At 40.8% G+C, this 19258-nt stretch overlaps 1 protein-coding gene across 8 annotated transcripts in view; it reads right to left on the bottom strand.

Annotated features, from left to right (window-relative positions):
* The window catches only part of LOC134543353 (protein split ends-like), a 201515-nt gene that overhangs the window by 93298 nt on the left and 88959 nt on the right, over positions 1 to 19258 (bottom strand). For 7 of the 8 annotated variants that reach the window (XM_063388333.1, XM_063388329.1, XM_063388331.1 and 4 more), the window contains exon 2: positions 4257 to 4484. The exons of the other annotated variant lie outside the window; for it this stretch is intronic. In XM_063388333.1, coding sequence (XP_063244403.1) covers positions 4257 to 4399 — 143 coding nt within the window. In that variant the 5' untranslated portion in view covers positions 4400 to 4484. The remainder of the gene's footprint in view (positions 1 to 4256; positions 4485 to 19258) is intronic. 8 annotated transcript variants of the gene reach the window in all.

The following is a 19258-nucleotide window of genomic DNA, read 5'->3' as shown; positions in this document are numbered from 1 at the left end:
TGGATTATTCATAATGAACTGAACTCAACTAAAGTGTGGTCATTGTACGGTTTACACTCTAGGTTTCGTGTGTTCAAATCACACATCGGGCACGAGCTAACATATTAGCTCTCTCTTTCTCTCTCTCAATGTAGTTTAGTGCATTCTTGCTCTGTCAAAATATTGTTGCGAACACAGGAGACAAGGCCGCGACGCGTGCCAGTTACAGGAGCGGCCTTTGTGGCCCCGCACGGCCACTGACATCACGCACGCATACCTTTGGGGATTATAGCTGCCCGGCCTCCCCTCCCCCTCTCCTTGGCCTTAAGTGGCCTGGGAAATCCGCGGGGTTACAAAGGCCGCCTCGTGGAGTGGCGTGAATAAGCGCAGATGTTCTGGCCGCTTCGAGCGTCGGGTCGGCCCGGAATGACGCGACGCGTCATAACCACTCCAGTCAGTTCCAGAAAGACGGCCACGGGTAAAAAAGCGGCGACACTGGCCTCCGCGGAGTTGAGTTCCAACAAACCAGTTGAGTAAAGTGCGAGTTCGGCGAATGGGGCAGGCGCGGAGCGACGGGACCGTGCGTGTGTGACCGAGTGGCAAGAGACACGCGAGTGTGTGTGGACAGGTGCGAGGTAAGGTGCGAACCACTGTCGAGCCTAGCTCCAGTGAGGAGTGCGAGCTGTGGACTTGTCAGATACTTAACGATTTGTGAACAGACATTAAGTGTGGTGATTTAATTAGAATTTTAAAAATTAGTAGCAAATAAAACTGTATAAAATTAATTGTGCTATCCTTACGAACCCGTTTTCCCCACTCGTAATAATAAAGGAAAAGGCCATTTCACTAACGCATTTTTTACTAAATTAAAAACAATTTAAGTTCTGATAAGCTGGAATACACAATACATAATGACGATTGGCATATAGTCAAAACAGCTGTGATATAACTGCTAGAATAATTTAATGCTTTATTAAATGCGACAGTTTTTTTTAAGTGAAGCCTGAGGATAAGGATGTCTTATCCATGAATGTGGATGTTGTATTAGAAATGATTATGCAAATTGTCGAAAGTTATTTTCTTTGAATTATCAGCTAAATGTACAAATTTCATGATGTGTTGGTATCAAACGAATGTTAATGGAGTCGTGGACATATAAAAATGCCCCATTATGTGTGCGCGCAACACCGCACGCACAATGGCGGCAGAGGCTTTGTCTGCCGCCGTTCTGCGTCGCCGCGACTCCCGGAAGTTAGGCATCTGGCGTGCTGACGTCATGCGACGTTGCCAAGTCGATCTGGCTAGACGCAACAACGCAGCGTCGCACCCAGATAACAACTCCCCGCCTACCGATAAACTTTATCTAACGATTTTTTTTCCCTTGTCGGCTTTCTGCGGAAAACAACACCGCCTATGTTAAAAGAAGATTTCAGAAGACGAAATTTTTTTTCTTCTCAGAAATGAATCCATTCCGAATCAGCCGAAAAATATTTTATTTAGACTTATCTTTACAAATAAGACACACATTATTAAGTGGTTCATGAGAAAAATTAGTCACATAATTCACAGTAGTCTGAACGGGAAATGCGATACGTTGTATTATCGCAGCCACCCGCGCGGACCATCATAGATCAGCCTAAGCGCCCCCCAACCCACCGATTATGAAATCCAGTGTCAGTACGCCAGGTCTTCTGTATCGCGAGCTCTGCGCGTGAGAATGGCTACGATAAGTAACCAAACGGTTCAATAATTCTGTAACAAATAAGCCTTACGCAAAAACTACTCTTCTTGAGAATGCAGAGTTAACATATGACAGCTTGATCTCCTGGAAGTATGTCAGGACTTCCGAAGAGTCAATTACAGGAGACAAGTTTACTAACAAATCGTCGGCGAATCCGTTACGAACAAACTGCTCGATGTAATCGCACCGACTCGCTAACTAGCCGCTCACTTCTGACCAGCGAGTAGATTGATGAATAGTATTCTTTTCTCACCTCTCGCTTGCCACTGCTGTGTTTCGATTAATCGTTAAAATCTCAAACAGCGTTAAGTAGGTACTAAATTGTTAAAACCTCTAACAATAATGACAGTGTTCAATGTATGTTCAATTTTGAATTGATGTAGTAAGAACAGGTAGAGAGCAACATGAATTCATGAATAACACAAAACTCACGCCAAAACTTGTGTGAACAAGTAAACTAGTTTGGTTGAGTTAGTCACATCACGAGTGGCCGGTAAACTCGCCAAATATGTTAGCCTTCGAGGAAGTGACATCACGTCTCAGGTGTACTGGTATTCCACTTCACGTCGTGTTATTAACTACTTTAAAAAGGCGGGGGGAGGGGCTCTATAATCACGTTACCAACATGCATTTTACTTAAATTTGCTAAGTTTGTCACTGACAGGTAATCAACAGTAAGCACGGCGAAGTTGCAAAAGTTCACGAAAAAAGCAGTGCGCGTGTATAATTTCAGATACCGGCACTGATGTGTGTGCGGGTCAGAAATTACGTCCCCAACTCCCGAAACTGCTAGTATAAAAATTAGTCTAGTTGAAAATGAAAACTGGTTTAAAAACAAACACATTAGTTTCGTTTTGTGTTGCGTTTTAAGTATTATATACATTATTAGAAATTTTGAATTTTTTGAAAGCGTGATTTTAACGTGAATTTAAATGATACTTAAAGTAGATTAAAGTGTTTTTATATGTTGTTCTGTAAATTGTTTGGAATTTCTTCAGAAATTACCCCCCCCCCCCCTTTTTTTTTGTTCTTTCAATTTTTCCTACATAAATGGCTAGTTTCTTGAATAACGATTGAACCAGTGCCATGATATTGGGCACTATAGTTAAATGATCTCAGGTACAGTGATGACAACTGCTGCAAATTACAGCAATTTTAATTGTGAAAATACCTTTACGGAAGTGGTAAATGGTCATTGTTGACCAAATAAATCTCTTTTGACCATATATAGACGAAAAAACTTTATATGATTTATAAGGCGTATTTTAGTGCGTAAGTAAGCAAATAATGTAGAGGGAAACTTAGGGGCGGGGGAGGGGAATGTTTTTCTCGTGCCTCTCCCCATTACTTAAGGACAATTTTCAAACTCCACAATTTAAAAAATATATACGAAGACTATAAAATTACCGTTGCCATAACTGTAAACTTGGTTTGTAAAAAATAAACTGCTTAACTTGAATGGTTTCCTACGATTTTATTAGCAACAGAATTGTAATTTTTGTCCTACTATCAAGGCAAACACAAGCATAAAAAAAATTTCGGAACTCAACCATCATCAGGGAAACCACTCTTTTTTACCAACATGAAAAATGTAATCAACACACATCCGTGGCCAGCGTCTCAAGTACACACGTTGTTAAATATTACAGAAATCAAATCCCACAAAGTTACGAACACAAAATAGGAACAAAACCAGAAAGCAAGTCAGCAAGCGTCTCAAATCGCTCTCACATCCTGGCGGCGAGTGCGAAGGAAAGGAAAAAACAAAAAACACTACACCTACCTGCAGCGCGCAGTCTCAGCGATCCCGCAGCACACGGTATTTACCTGCTAAAGGTTCCTTCCTCCTTCCACCTGGTGACCAACGAAGAGAGGAAGAGAAGGAACACACTTTTTTTTTTCTCGCAACGACCAAACAAACCGGCAACTTGCGAGGCACTGTAATCCAGCACTGCAATCCCACTGCGCTACGGAATCCTCACTTTGGCACTGGTTGACTTGCAGCTACGCGCACTCGAGACAACACACGTGTACGGGCGAAGACACTGTATATTTTTTTTTCTATCGACGCGCGGGAAAGCTTGCGGCACTCGAGCACACGGGAGCGGGGCCGTAGTCGCTCACCAGGGGTTGGGACGTCGCGGGGCGGGGCGGGGCGGGGCGGGGCGGGGGACCCACATACATGCGCACAAGACTTTAAGGGGACCACAGGACTGCGAGGGACGCTAGGGCGGGGAGGAGGAGGCAGTCCGGAGCACGTGACTACTGACTCACGCCGGCGTCGTTACGTAAGGCGGCGGCGCGGGGTCGAAAGCAAGGTTACCGGCGTCGCCGCCGCCCGCTCCCCCCCCCCCCCCCCTGTGAAAGGGAGGGGAGTACGCCCTGGCCAGCTGTGAGCAGCATGTCGTCAGAAGCTGCCCGGTCTTCACGTAGCAATAGTTCACGTTATGCGCGATACCGGCGAGAAAGTCACGTGCTCGGAGGACCAAGCGGAGGAAGCGGAGGGCGGGGGCGGACAGGAGACGTCGCTACTCACCCGTGGGGGAAGCGGGGCGACACGTAGAGGGGCGCGGCGGAGGCGCCGGGGATGGCGGCGGGCTCGTAGTACTCGGTGCTCAGGCATCGCTCGTCCAGCTTGTGCTCCATGTTGTGCGCCTTGGACGCGGACTTGATGTCCATGAAGGCGACGGTCGCGCACAGCCCCGCCGAGCCGTCGTCGTCCTTGGCGCGGGGCAGCAGCTTGACACTCTGGACCCGTCCATAGCTGCAACAAGCAGAGGCTGTAGCCTCTCCGCCGCGTCCTCCCGACTCACCGCTGCCCTAGCCCTGCCAATAACCTTCCATCTACTTCACTTCAGTTTCACTTCCCGTCGGCAAGGCCGAGCATTCCGACAACAATAACACAATTCAGGGGCATACGTGAGAGAATCGACATGGCTTGAAGTACCATTGCTATATCCAATTCGAGAAATTTCGGAAAACAGAGGGAAACGGAAATCATGATAAATGGACCGGAATTTAATGTCCCCTCCTCTATCAAAATCCACGTCCCCTTGCTCTTTTTTAATGTGGAGTTTCATTTTTTGTTAAATATACGCAATTATCAACTTCAATGGATGTGCCCCAGACCCAAGGATTGCTAGTAAAATTGTGCGCCTCCGCGGACAGGCATTCTTAAATAAACTTTTTAAGTGTTCAGATTTAGCTGGACTAGCTTACACGTATACTCTCAACCACCGCCTTTTTCTGACAGGAAAGCGACCAGCATAGCTTTTTTTTTTTAATTACTTCAAAATATAAATCTAAAAATCAAACAAGCTGATGTGATATACGAAGGTCTGTAATGCAGCAATGTATAATTTTCACCGAAGAAAATAATTTATGAGACAAATCAAACTACTTTCGGGTCCCAGTCGCCTTCACTTCTGAGGTCATTCGGGACCCACAAATAATTTATGATTCTAATTTCAGGGCTCCGTACCAAAACGTCCACAGCAATCCTGTTGCTACTGCTATGCATGCATGTATGTACGTCACAGGCTTCCAGCTCGTAACCGTGATAACATACCGAGTACCTATGTTTAAAAGTTCCTCCTGGTTCAACGGAAAAGTAAAAATAGTGTGTGGATCTTTATAATTTTTCCCCCAAGAGTGACATCATACATTCGTACAACGGTAAGTCGAGAGTACCATTTTTTATAATATATGAACTTAGGTCTAAAGCCTAACATGGCATTAAACACCAGTAATCAATAAAAAAAATGTTTGCAAAGGTTAACTGTAATAACAAAAACAATGAGTACGAAATACATGCTCGACATTGGACATAATTCTAGAGTAAAATGGGTAACTCTTGAGGTAATTTTTTTTTTTACTTTATTACAGACATTAAATTAAGATGTAGATAAATGTTCCTAATACATTCAGCAACAACACGGAAATAGTTTACGTCCAAATAGCTACTAAATAATTATATAAAAAGTTTATAACCTATTTTTAAGTGTTTTCATATAAAGTATTTGGTTGTAATTTAAAACACCAATTTAACCCCGCTTTTATACATGATTAAAAATATGGTTTTGAGCCATAGGTAACATGAAGGAAACTTATTTTTTATTAGTTAAAAAGATTCTTTAAAATTTCAAAATCATATTTATAATTTAGTGGACTCTCCTACTATAAGACTCTCGTACTATATTTTTTTTAATAAGAAAAATTCCAACATGACGAGCGTAATTAACAACCAATTCACTGATTCATCCCATCATACTATTTAAATATTACTAACAATACTTAATGAAAATGTGTTTAGAATTTTTTTTAGCATTATTATTATCATCATAATAATCATCCTTTGTTTTCCAATCTAATTACTTTCCTTTAAATTAACTTTTTTTTAAAGAACGCTGGCGATCCTATGTTTGCGAGTACATCTCGTGTTTACTTGGTATTAGCCAAAAAAAATCCATTGTTTATTCTGCGGCTGAATAGCAATTTATTTTTCCAAACACACTAAACCTACGAATAAGAAAACTGAGATGTGAACCAGTACTAGTGCAAATAAAAGGATGAGTATAAAAGGCATAGAATACACACATAACAAATCGCTGGTAGCCGCAAAGCCAGTGGTTGAGAAACACGTCTCTGTCTCTTTATCAGAAGTAATAAAATATGCTACAAAAGCCCACATCTCAACGCATGCAACACAGTGTTAAAGTAAGACAAATCAGCACACAACAACACTGCACTGGCCACTCACTTCACATGAAGTTCATTCCATGCAGACGCACAACTAATTACAAGACATTTCGAAGTCATGCCAAGAACCAACACATCACCAAAACAGCCCTTTTGTCAATATCCGGCTTTAATCAAATTACCACTTAAGTTTCCGTAATTATGTATCTGTTCAGAAAAAGAAACAATATTAAAGAAAAAAAAGCTACTTGATGAAAATATGGTCGATCAACTGCAAAGCAATACAGGCCACCGTGTGTCCAAGAGCCAGAATGCTGTACAAAAAAAAAATGGCGGGCCAAAACATTTATCTGTGTTATGTGTTCGCAATTTGTGTTATTCTACTTGGACTTGCGCACAAACAATGAACAGAATATTTCATCGTACATATTTGCTAATACCTATGAAGAAATATTTCGGAACACGGGACTGTATACAGGTGTATGTACTCCCTAGTTAAGGAAACACAGAAGATGATCTAGTCGGTGACCATGACGCTGTCGTGTGTGTGTGTGTGTGTGTGTGTGTGTGGGGGGGGGGGGGGAAAGGAGCCGGGGGGGAGGGGGGGGGGGCACACAGGCTGAGTCTGAATTATAACATCAAACTTCGGCTGCAGGTTAATTTCTCTACAAAATAAATAGAAAACCTCACAGGACTTATGGTTTTAGTGCTTCCCATACCTGGTATACGTTTTTGAAGTTGTATCTGAACAAAAATTTTAATGTCAATAATAGAGAAAGTATTATAGATAGAACACTAAGTCTCTGAATTGTTTAAAGTTCTATGACAAACACGAATTTTGGTCACTTCAAAAAAATTGAAATAATTGTAACATCTTTATATTCACAAATTTTTGTGACGTGTTACTGCCCCAATTATTTTAATGAAATTATTTTGCTACAATGACTAAAATCAATGCGGTTGTAGAACTTTATTCAATTAAACATTATCCAGTATAGTAATTACAGTAAAAATGTCTCAGTTGAAAGGAGTAATAGTGCTCCACAATATCCAACAGATAAACTTGTCAGCTTCAATTCCATTCACCATTATCACAACACGAGAATTAAGAACTCATTTCAGGTACCCAAAATTCATACACAAATATACAACTACTTTCATTTCCATGGCATGTAAAAATGTGGAATGACCTATCGTGGGAGCTAAACCACATTTCACTCGTCTCGTCCAGGAAAAAATATAAGTCCTTCATAACGAAAAAACAGTTCAATTAATAAAAGCAACGTTTAAATTCTGTGCTGCATTTTTTTTTATATAAATTTGTGTTTGTTTTAAATTGTATCGTATGAGTATGAAGTTCATCTAATATTTAATTATGCACATTTTTTTGGTCCAGTATCGATTGTAAAACAGCCAAAATCTGAATTTGGTCGTGAATAAATAACGTAATTAAATATTATTATAAAAAAATCAGTAAGAATTGGGAAAAAATGTGTGGGGGGGGGGGGGGGAGGAGGAACCCGGCGAGTGCATCCGCGTGAAGCGCCACAATTAAACGATGCCACGGTGCATTTAAAAACTTTATCCCCGCAGTAAGATTCCACGGGCTCGGAGAAGACTTGGAACTGTAGAACGGAACATCTCTGGAGTGGCCGGAACAACAATAGCAGCGGTTGTCGCCACCACACCCTCTGGACTCCCGACCACACAGTACGGGGGCCTCGGCGAAGCCAGCACAAGGATGTCGCAGGGAAAAGTGACGAAACGGATTCTCGGGCCAGCGCGCGTGCCTCGAAGCTACACAACTGTGTGTTTCAACAAGGGGGGGAGGGGAAAAAAACCATTCCCGGTCAGTTGTACAGGTTGTTTTCGAGCGCATGGCGACTTAACTCCTCGGAGCAACGTAGTAATAAAATTGATGCAGAAAAACCATTATCCTCTTGAAACACAAGGTCAAGAAAATGCTTTCAGTGTCGCAACTAGCAGTACATATTTGATGTTTAAATTTTGGCTAGACAAACTACAGTACCCGGCTTTAGAATCTTCTTGATGCAAAACATTCGTGGCAAAGTCTTTATAGTTGCCTTGAAGTCTAACAATTAGGCGCACGAAATAAGTTATTTCCTTCCTGAGGTTACATGCCGAAATCGTTAATTTGTATCACACACAATAATGAAAATAAGAAAATTATTATTTACTTTGTCATGCCCATGTTGTACAAATTATCAACATCTGATAGATACAAAATGGTGTGATATGGCTCAGTTTAAAATAAGTATTTTTGCGAATAAAACTTTGTACTTCTTAATTCACAGGACAAAAATAAATATATATAGTCGTCCTGCTCTGTGCATTATACAAGTTGGGCTATTACGTTTCATTAAGAACAATGAAATGTGGCATCTCAACTAACTAAAAAGTTATGTGGGTCGCGTATTTTGTTTAATTTATTCATGGAGGCCACAGTGGTTCAAATATTATGTTTACTCGCCTCCCAATAAAAAAAAGGTTCTATTCCGGATTTTTCGCCGGTGGAAAAACATGGCGGGCGTTGTAAACCAGTAGTTTCTCTCTTCACACACTCTCTCTCCTCCCTCCCAGATGACCCTCCGATACACAGTTTGAGAAAATATTTGTCAAATATCAGTGAAAACAGAAATGTTATTTTGGAAGGTGAGCTGTTATACCACCTGCAACTACATCTTAAGGCTTACGGTAACCATGTCGACAGGCCCTATATTCAGAGAGCCACTGCTCATCAACTGAGTCTATTGGGTGCTAAGAAAATAAATAAATAAATACTTCTGCAGACCCGTGTGTCAGTGTGTTAGTGTCAATAGAAACGTGAGTTTTCTTTTAATACGCGTGTTAAAATTTAAATATTTATTTATTTCTATTATTTTTAAATACACCACTGGTCTCGCTATTTCACGGGTGGCTGAAGTGTGATTGCCTGCAAACACCGAACAGCGAGACATTGAACGGTGACAAACTTGGTGTTCCTTCCGCAGCTGGAGGCACTGAGAGAGAGCTGGGTCGGCGCGTGGACGCCAGGACCCCGGTGGCCTCCCGCCGGCGGACAGGGGCTGCAATGAGGAAACGACGAATCAGGCCCGGCACCCCCGCGGGACGCGCTGTGCCGTGCGCGAGGTCCAGGGGGGGGGGGGGGGGGGGTGTTCCATTGAAGACCGGTCAATTCTGTTTCATCTAGTCAAGACACGTCAGGAAACACTTCGCTGAAACAATGTGCCAAAGACTGGCGTGATGGCTCAGGTCGCGATTGCTAACCCGGACGGGTGTGCGAATGTTTTTTTTTTTTATATCATGAGAAACGTTATCAACATCGCAATTCAAAGAAATTATGATAAGCCTATGACATAGAATATCCCAGCATTAGCCGAGAGTGATTTCGGAAAAACAGAAGACGGACAGGGATTTCAAAACCGTTCATCCCTCGTGAGAGGCCAAGCGTTTAACCATTGTTGCATCTCACTCGGTATTTTACTTTTGAGTGCTGCCCCAGTTTAAATTAATTGATTCATTAGTGCTTAACGTCTCTGTGTCGTTGATTGGCAGTCCGATGCGTGACGGCAGGGGCACATGCGCCCCTCGTGGCCAAGCACCCAAACAACGCATGGTAAAGAAACTTTTCTGCCAAGCCCAACTCTTCTCCTGGACATCCTAGTCGTGCACTTAACTTGCCTGCTTAGTACATCACCTATTGCAATCCGCAGGGTTTTCTTTGAGTATATGCAGGTTCACTAACCCGACTTAACTAGTTACAGTCTTGAGTTAAGTGGCTGCCATGGCTGGCCAATCTCCAATCAAAGCACATTATGCATGCTACATTTCTTTATGGTTGAAACCCCGCTTGATAAGGATCCCTCCCAACCCAATACACTTAAAATAAGTTGTCATAAAATATATCATCGGCGAAATCAGAGACAATAAAGAGAGGCGAGATAAGAATGTAGCAAACGGGAAAATACGGAAGCACTCCCAGAAAACCAACCCCGGGCTACTTTAAGGTCCGTCACGTGAACAATCTCGATTTTTACCCCGCCGAGAATCGAACTCGAATGATATGACTACTGAACCACTCTTGGGATATAAGCCGAAAGCTGCATGCCATTTGAGTGAGGACCGTAGTATGTTTCGAGACTTTCAAATAATGTGTACTGATTCCTGACATAGCAATGTCGACTGTTAACTTGGCGGAGTGAAGAAATATATTAAAATTACCATGTACCCTCTCATAATTATTAAACGGAAACGTTGCACCACAATGCAATGAAAGAAGGAGCGAAGGGTTGTTGTTCCTGCAATGCCATCGGACAAGCAAATGTCTAGCTTACGTGCAGAGACATCAAGTCAAGCGGTGGTGTAGAAGGAGCTGCAGGTGTTATTGACTGCAGTAGGTGCTAGAACGGTAAAAAAAAAAACATGCAATGCTGGTACCGGGAGCAGTCAGTTTGCAAGACCAGTTCCGCAAGTTTCTCGCGGGTCTGCGCGAGGTGCCTCGCAGCACTCAACAAGACTTATGGCGCGGTTAGGCTCGTTTCACGATGAGGCGGTAACATCACGGACATGCACGATATTAACGTTTCACTATTCGTCTGCCGCTTCTACAATGCAAGGAAACCTATGAAATAACAACCAATGAAATAAAACTTACAAACAGATAAACCAACCTAATTGTAAACATTTTGAACACCGAGCATATAACACGGTCAGCATGACATGGTCTCGAAAGTTGGGGTTTTAAACTGTACTTTCGAGAGACTGGGTTGATAAGAAATTTTTCCTCGAACTACTTTTTTTAAATTTGAATTCTGTGCTTCTGGTTGCTGATCCACTATTTTCCTTTCAAATAAAGTTTTCGAATTGAGTTATGTTTATTTAATAATTTTTAAGTAATGATACAACAAGATATTCCTGTTCTTTAAAAAAAAAATTTGAACGTATTTAAAATATTTACAAATATGGCAAAATACTGGACTTCGACTGGTCTCACGGAGTAAAGTAAAAGGAAGAGCTGGGTACCGTGTCCGTATGCTAGCCATTACGAGTATTACATTCCGTGAGATTCGTCTTCGCTTCCGTGTCATTGTAGATTTGGCTTTAATGATATTGTGCCAGCAAAACAAAAAAAAATCCATAAAAACATGCCAGAGATTCTACGACTAATGCCTGAGCGGTTACTTTTAAATGCATTGATTATTATGCAATAGCGGCTCGTGACTATCTTATACAAGACATCCGTCAAAATGGAACGCAAATGGAAACAAAATGGCGCATCAAATCGCAAACACACGAACACTATCATAATAATTTCCTTATACAAACTCGGTGTTCGTTCACGCGCACTTTGGGCTGTCACATACAACCCACTACTGTGTAATTCTACAGTCAAGATTGAATATTAACCTATTAAGTATTAACATCAACTAAATCAGCTACACCTTTATAACTTCGAGCATTTCACTTGTTGCAGAAATGTATCTCTGCAATTCAAAGCCAGCATTCAAACCCACAAAACGATGCCAATAAATTTAAAAAAAAAGTTTAGTTTACAAGAAATATTTCGGTATCCCCAAAATAGCTGCGTCAAAGAGTTTTTTTTTTTTCCAGCCGTGGCGCGGCAGGCACGCCAGCCAAGCACAGCTCCGCTCCAAGAGGCGGCGGGCTGTAAAAAAAAAAGGCAGCAGAGGGGAGGCCGCGCGAAGATAAAAATCACTTGGCAGCCATTACTGGCTGGTTGCCATAGCCCCCACCTCCCCTCAAAAGGCGCCCTCCTACAAGGAGCTATTTCCGAGCCGACGCTCCCCATTGGCCGGGCCGCGCGCACGCTCAGGCCGCAGTACGACTGCTCAGTCCAATGCGGACTGTGGATGCGGAGACACGAACGTGCGCGTGCACGAACGGAGTGCGCTTGCACGACCGCCGGCGGAACCGTGTGCAGTGCTACGTAAGCGAGGTAGAGCGTAGAGCAGTGTCGAAGGCAACCACGGCTACTGCGCAGTTGGGCGGGGGAAAGGGATTTAATGCCTCGCAATAGTCCTTTCACGTTCGTTAAGCACAAACGACAGTCGAAATAGTGTTAGCTTGTATCTTGCACCTTTCCTATCATTTTTTTTATCTCCACAGAAAAAAAAATTTTCACCAAGATAATTCGAAAAAAAAAAAAAATACAAATCGTACTCATTTCTACTGTTTGTTACGCAGCTCCCACTAAGAATGGTAAGTAAATTATATTTCCTTTGCTTTAAAAACGTTGGCGTGAGTAGAAAAGAACTCTGGTACTGCTGCTCCTCCACACCACCCAAGCCAGCTGCTGCGTGGCGAACCTCAAACTCTCGACTGTGCTCGGCACGGAAGTGGCGGACCCGAAGATAGCCGAGGCGACGCTCGGGTCTGGCTTGGCCTTACAAGCCATTGGCTGGCGTCTCCAGCCAATGAGAGAGCTGGTGACGCCGCGGTCACGAGTTCAGAAAACAGGACTAAAAAAAGATAGCCGCTTGCCTACAGGGAAGAGTGGGGAGGAAGAACGCAATTTCATGACGGGGGCATAAAAAAACTCCCGGCAGGCGGCGTTGCAAGATCTACGTCTGAATTATCCAAACCGCCGACGCGTACATAAAACGTTTCGCTAACTGCGTATCTACAACGTTTCACAGCGCAGTGTCTTGCTTGTCGTTTTAAAATCGATATTCAAGGTTTTTATTTAACAAACAACTCCCGGATGTTTATTCAATACTTTTTTCAAGGCTACGCTAACAGTTTAACTGCCATTGTTTAAGCTATCGCAGGCATTGTAAGAAAAATGCTACTTATTTTTTACTACGCGTGTTAGTGCCCTGTGCATTTATTTTTTCTTCCTGAAAAGTACTATGCAAGTGTACGTTTAAGAATGTAATGTTTAACTAATGGAAAACTGGCAAATTTAATAAGATAATTTGTAATGTACATATTAAGTACTTAATATCAAACTAGTGAAGCAACACAACGCATTTGTTTAACTTGAATTTAACCCGTGTGACGAAAAATTGATAACGTATCTTGCTAAGAGTGTTGCTGTGGTAATGACATTTTATACGTCAAACATGTAATTGTGACAGTGTGACAAACATTAAATCAGATCCTACGTAGATTGCGAACAAAAAGCCGACAAAATAGTATAAAATTCTGAGTGGTTCAGAATGTAACGGGTCTTAAGTATCTGTTAAATTACGATACGAACATATTTAGCATTCATTGTTGTCTTTAGTATATACATGATTGTTAAGAAATCGATAAGAATGCACACATTACCTTCGCCGTATGTTTCGTCAAAAATAAAGATTTGGGTATGCCCGGTTCGTTCATATTTTCTAACAACTTTTAATGTAATAAACATGTTTTAAAATATAAACACAGAAGATAACACACGCACATACGTGAAACATAAGGTGATGTTCATACGAACGCGACAGTATTTTCGCGAAGGTCGTAAGTGGAACGCGGGCTCCACGTCAGCACTGCGGAGCGGACGTGGCAACGCTGCGCTTCGGCGCGACGCTTGGCAACGCCGCGGGCCGTGACTCAGCCCAGGCAGGGCACGGCTGCTCGCCTCGCCTTGCCGCTATCGGCTCACCTGACCCGCAGTCTGCATCAGAGCGCTGAAGACGACGCTGTCACGCTATCCGTGTGTAAAGAGAATATTTATCACTGGAGACTGGACTGTGCCTTAATTCCCCAAAAATATAAATTACATACTTTAAACAGGAAGTAAATAAAAAAAATTATACCTACTTGTGTGAGAAAGATTGGCTGGTAATATCCCCCCACCCCCCTGGTTTGTATTAAAAGTTTGGGGTGATAATTAAATTAAGAAAGTTTTAAAAATAATAAGTACCTATGTTTTATTCGCATTAAGAAACAGTTTGGGGAGATAATTAAATTAAGAAGCATTTAAAAATAATAAGTATGTTTTATTCGCATTAAGAAACATTTTAAAACGTCGCGCATATCAAACACCTATATTACAAACTGATTGGCAGTGTTAATTTGTGTGACCTATTCCTGAAAAAAAAACTCACTACTATCAGTTGCGAGATCCTACTGTAAATCATACATTCCTGCATGCCCCATAAGAAGTAAATACACCTTCAATCGTTAATGAAATGCATTAAATTAAAAATACATGGTCCTTTACACTGAATCAATTCAGAGTTAGACGAAAAATGTTTTAAGTATGGTTCCATTCACTATGTCGAAACGCTTTATTCTATCTTAGGCTGCTACTTTTTAGTTTCTATCATTCCTTGTCTACATTCAACGTTCAAACCAGCAATATATTACTACTAAGTTTCATGCTCAGAAAAGTTACTCGAAAAGATTCAACGCTATTTCGTTTTGATATACACTGTTATTGGCTTAAAATTCCAATTAATGTCGTTCACAATTCTATCATTTAGTAGTTCGTTACCAAAAAATAACTGCTAACTTTTATTTATAATTCATTGCGTTTCACAACTACCAATGCAGTTAAATTATTAAAAGTACCTCAAAGCTTTCAACTTAATATTTTTATTGAAGATTGAATAGCGCAGTGCGATAAGATAATTTATATTTAAAAAAAACTTGTTCTCTTTGTTTATTGTATGCTCTGTCACTCAAGACTACTATATTACATTTTTCAGTTGCTTGCTGAAAGTGTGACATATGGTGTGTTGTGATTTTTTGTCCTTTTTAAATGAATAACCTGGGGACAAAAAAAAAGTACTGAATTATGAAAAGGCTCTTTTTTTTTTGCTTTGTGGAAAGTCGAATCCGTGCCACAATCATGTGGCATTGGGTGCAGTTTTTCAAGGAACATAAGATGTGCAGGATGTGTGTAATTTTTAAGACATGGTAGGCACACGTAGATATAAATGGTAAATTAATACAAGATACCACAAAACGTTTGTAACCAGGCATTTACTTCGAACTTTCGCTTAAAAAATTAGTTTTGTCTTCATTACGGCCAAACCAAAAAATAGCAAACATGGAAATCCTGCCCGGACCAAGGCCGCGCCCAACTCAGGACTTTTTTTTTTTTGACATGTGCAGCATAATACCTCGTACATCCATTTGCAACAGGCCTGCCTATTATGTAGCCCTCCGCTCGGCGCTGCCCCCCCCCCCCCCCCCCCCTTTTCCATGTGCCGGGGGCCAACAGCTCGCAAATCAATAGCCGCGGCGGCGGGGTGCGTGCGTGCATGCGAATGTGCGCGCGCCGCCACTCTTCACGGGGGTCACTGGCTTGTTGGGGGGGGGGGGGGGGGGGTTGTAATGGCGGCCATGTCTTCCCCCCCCCCCTGGCTCTTTTTCATTCTCTCTACAATTTTTATATGACCCCTCGGTACATGGCTCAAACCAACACGACACCGCGGCTGCCAGCTGCACAAACGTAGAAATTTCCTAACGCCGGGTACGAGGGTAATTGTAACTTTCAATTGTATTTTCATTTTTTTTTTAAACGAAAATGTGACCTTTTAAGTGATTTATGTTATTAGAGTTGTAGTTCGGTAGGCCAAATTTATAATCTTGTAGCAATTTGTTTTAGTTACATTTTATGCATACTTAGACTCTTTTTAATAATACACCCTTGTGTGATGATTACAATCCAAAACCTATAAAAAATTCCCGAGAGAGAAACAATCACGCGACCTTTTTGTCACCGAAACTTAATGCTGAAATAATGCACAACTCGAAAAAATACTTAAAACATTTTAGCCTGCTAAATAGATAAACTAAACATTTTTTTTTTTTTTAATTGACTTCCAAAGAACCCGAGAAAATTTAAATTGCTTTGTCAAGTGCCGGAGAAGAAACTGCACACACTGCAGGCGTTATTCCGAACATTATTGAACAGCTGGTTTCATCAATTTGTGAAAATTAAAAAATATGCCCTACACATTTGAAATAGTGTGTGACCTAACTTGCATCCAACTTAAAAGAGAACTTGGCCAAAAACTATTTCAGTAAAAGATTATTCCCCTTAAACATTATTCATAATTCACTTCGCACAAACAACGAGATCAAAACTTGAAGGTTGGCACGATTGTTATTTAATATTCCAACATTACAGGGCCCCGGTGTTATTAAACTGGAAACTAATGCCAGGCATGCGTTGCAATTCCCGTTTCATTTTTGTTTGTAGTTTGTTTGTTTTGGCCGAAAGTATTTCAAATAATTTTTTTCTAAAGGTATAGCAGGTTTGATTTTACTTAGAATTTTTTCAATAGTACTGCTATTTATGATTGCGTAATAAAAAGTTTTAGTTACAGTATCTAATAAATAGGCACGGATTTAAAAACTTTTGAGAAAATGCTTTTTTTCTCGAAACTACCACACTATTGAATTTTTTTATTCAGAACCATAATTAATAATGTTATCGGCTTGAGTTTTGGGACATTCTCATAGTCACACATTGCGCAAATAAAACAATTCCCATATCGGGAAGTAATTTGAAAATACCATGCAAATTCCTTATAAAATATGCTTTGCACTTATTTTTTTCTTCTGGTCACAGACGCCGTTATACTCGCCTTAGCTATTACAAAACATTAAATTTCAGAAACTGGACTGACTTTTTTTCCGAAAACCCCACCAAATTATACTTTACATATTTACTAATAACTGTATGATAAAGTATGTTACTTTCGAGTTTTTCGGATCATGTTCAACCAATAGTAAAATTAAAAACAATAAAGCAAAACTATATTGTATAAAATATATACCGTTAAAACAGCATACCAACTAGCTGTAGGAGGATTGATATCTGGGGCATTAAAAAAAAAGTGAAATGGCAGCGCATGGAACAATGTCCGACCACATACAATCGTAGACAAAGAGCGCGGTGGCATGTAAGGCCATTTAGCGTTGCATAACAAATGTACTGGCGCCATTTTCCTCATTCGAGGAAACTAAGTGGCTGGCCAGGAACTTTATTAGACAAATCACCTTCACGTATGCATCTCTTGAGCATAAGTGTGAAGGTTATCACTTACAACATTTACAAGGAAATTACTATAACACAATGCGTTAGAAGGTAAAATTAACGATTCCTTAGGTCACCAAACATGACGAAGGCTGCAGGTTTGCATAAAACGGGGAGATAACTTCTTATTTCAGTACTTTTGATTTAATCATTAATTTCGTAGTCTGAAATTTGAAAAAAAATACATAGTTAGAACAGAACTAAAACTTTTGAACGGCGAATATTTACAATGCAATGCTCTGATTTTTATTTTATCAAATTCTTAGAAATCTGGTTTTCAAAACATTGCTTAGTTAGGTATAAATAGGTAACAATATTTATGTTGGCTAAGTGTAACAGACTTTTCAATAAACACGAGGTTTTTCTGTACCGCTAAAATGATTTGTGTTATGACTGAACAACACAAAGGAAAATTAAGTCATGAAACTCCAGCTAACATGCGTTATTTAAAACAAATAATATATATTTAACGTTAACACTACCGCTCATATGTGATGCAGGATAAACTCGAGAATTCAAAAGTTATCTACAAAACATCGAAAACACGGGGACACTGACAAAAACCTTATTACCAAACTGGATTAGTAATTATTTTAAAACAAGAGTGTTTATTTAAAGTCTTAAACCTAGTCCTACTTTAATAACGAATACATGTGTACTTGAAAACACATTTTTTTTAATTAATCAAACGCAAGAACTTATAAACCAACCATGTATTAATTTAACGATCTGAAGCACGATCAAATATCGATAGTAATTCACTTGGTCACAATCAATTATGTATGTTTTCAAAGTTTGATCACATTAGAAACTACCAGCGTTGGTGGAAATGATACTAGAACAAACTGTGTAATGGGTGAAAAAATTTTAATGTCAATTTGATATGTTACACGTGGTTGGAACTTGTTACAGTATTTATTATCAGTGTAATCTTTAAGTGATGCTACAATATTGACTAATGAGAGGTAGAAAATGTTTGGTTGAGTAAGTAAACCAGGGAAAACTCATGGAAACTGTCTAACAATGCACTAGTCAAACTAAAGATGATTACAATACGTTTACACGGCTTACTTCGCGGTAGATTTTAAAAATTAAAGAGAGAGTTACTGGTATAACGTTCGCCACGTTGACCGATTTCGAAAAACCCGAGTTTGAGCCCCGGTGGTGGTGGCGAGGGCTGTATAGCTGCTCCCAAATTCCTCGGCGAAGCGACTGAGGCCGGGGCCAAGGGCGATGTTTATTTTCGAAGCACGGGGTTATCGCACACGGGGCAGCAACCATAATAAACTGCAACGAAAACTTTGCAGATCTCGCGAGTTTGTTTGCACCATCATTTTGGGGTTCAAGCAAATAAATATAGCTTATTCATAGAACTGTAAGCACTTAGAAGATTCGGTCCGAGTTTGAACTAGTCTAATTTGTCTAGGATCCAACAACAAAGTATCTGGGTCGTCGCGTATACAACCGTTGTTGGCGTTTCCATCAGATTCCTTTCTTGCAACATCTGTGCACAGTGTAGACTTGTTTTTGAAATAAATATACAAGATGGTGATTTGTGACCGCGCCCTAATCTGGCACTGGCTACGAGGGTGATTCAATAAATGTTAACAAATCTTACACGTGATTTTTACCCTCTCCAATCCCGCTATACCAAGATAGGTACACACACATTCTACCATTGCTGATAAACGGCGCCTTATACCATTTGTACTGTCCCTACAACAGCTACAAGACGGCGGCACTGGAGTGCGTAGTTGGGACAGACTTCTACGACCTAGGGACACACTCATGGCCAGTTGCACCATTCTCCTCTTCGA

Source organism: Bacillus rossius, assembly GCF_032445375.1.
Source record: "Bacillus rossius redtenbacheri isolate Brsri chromosome 9 unlocalized genomic scaffold, Brsri_v3 Brsri_v3_scf9_2, whole genome shotgun sequence".
Taxonomy (NCBI): Eukaryota; Metazoa; Arthropoda; class Insecta; order Phasmatodea; family Bacillidae; genus Bacillus; species Bacillus rossius.
This window is presented reverse-complemented; position numbering and strand designations above follow the sequence as displayed.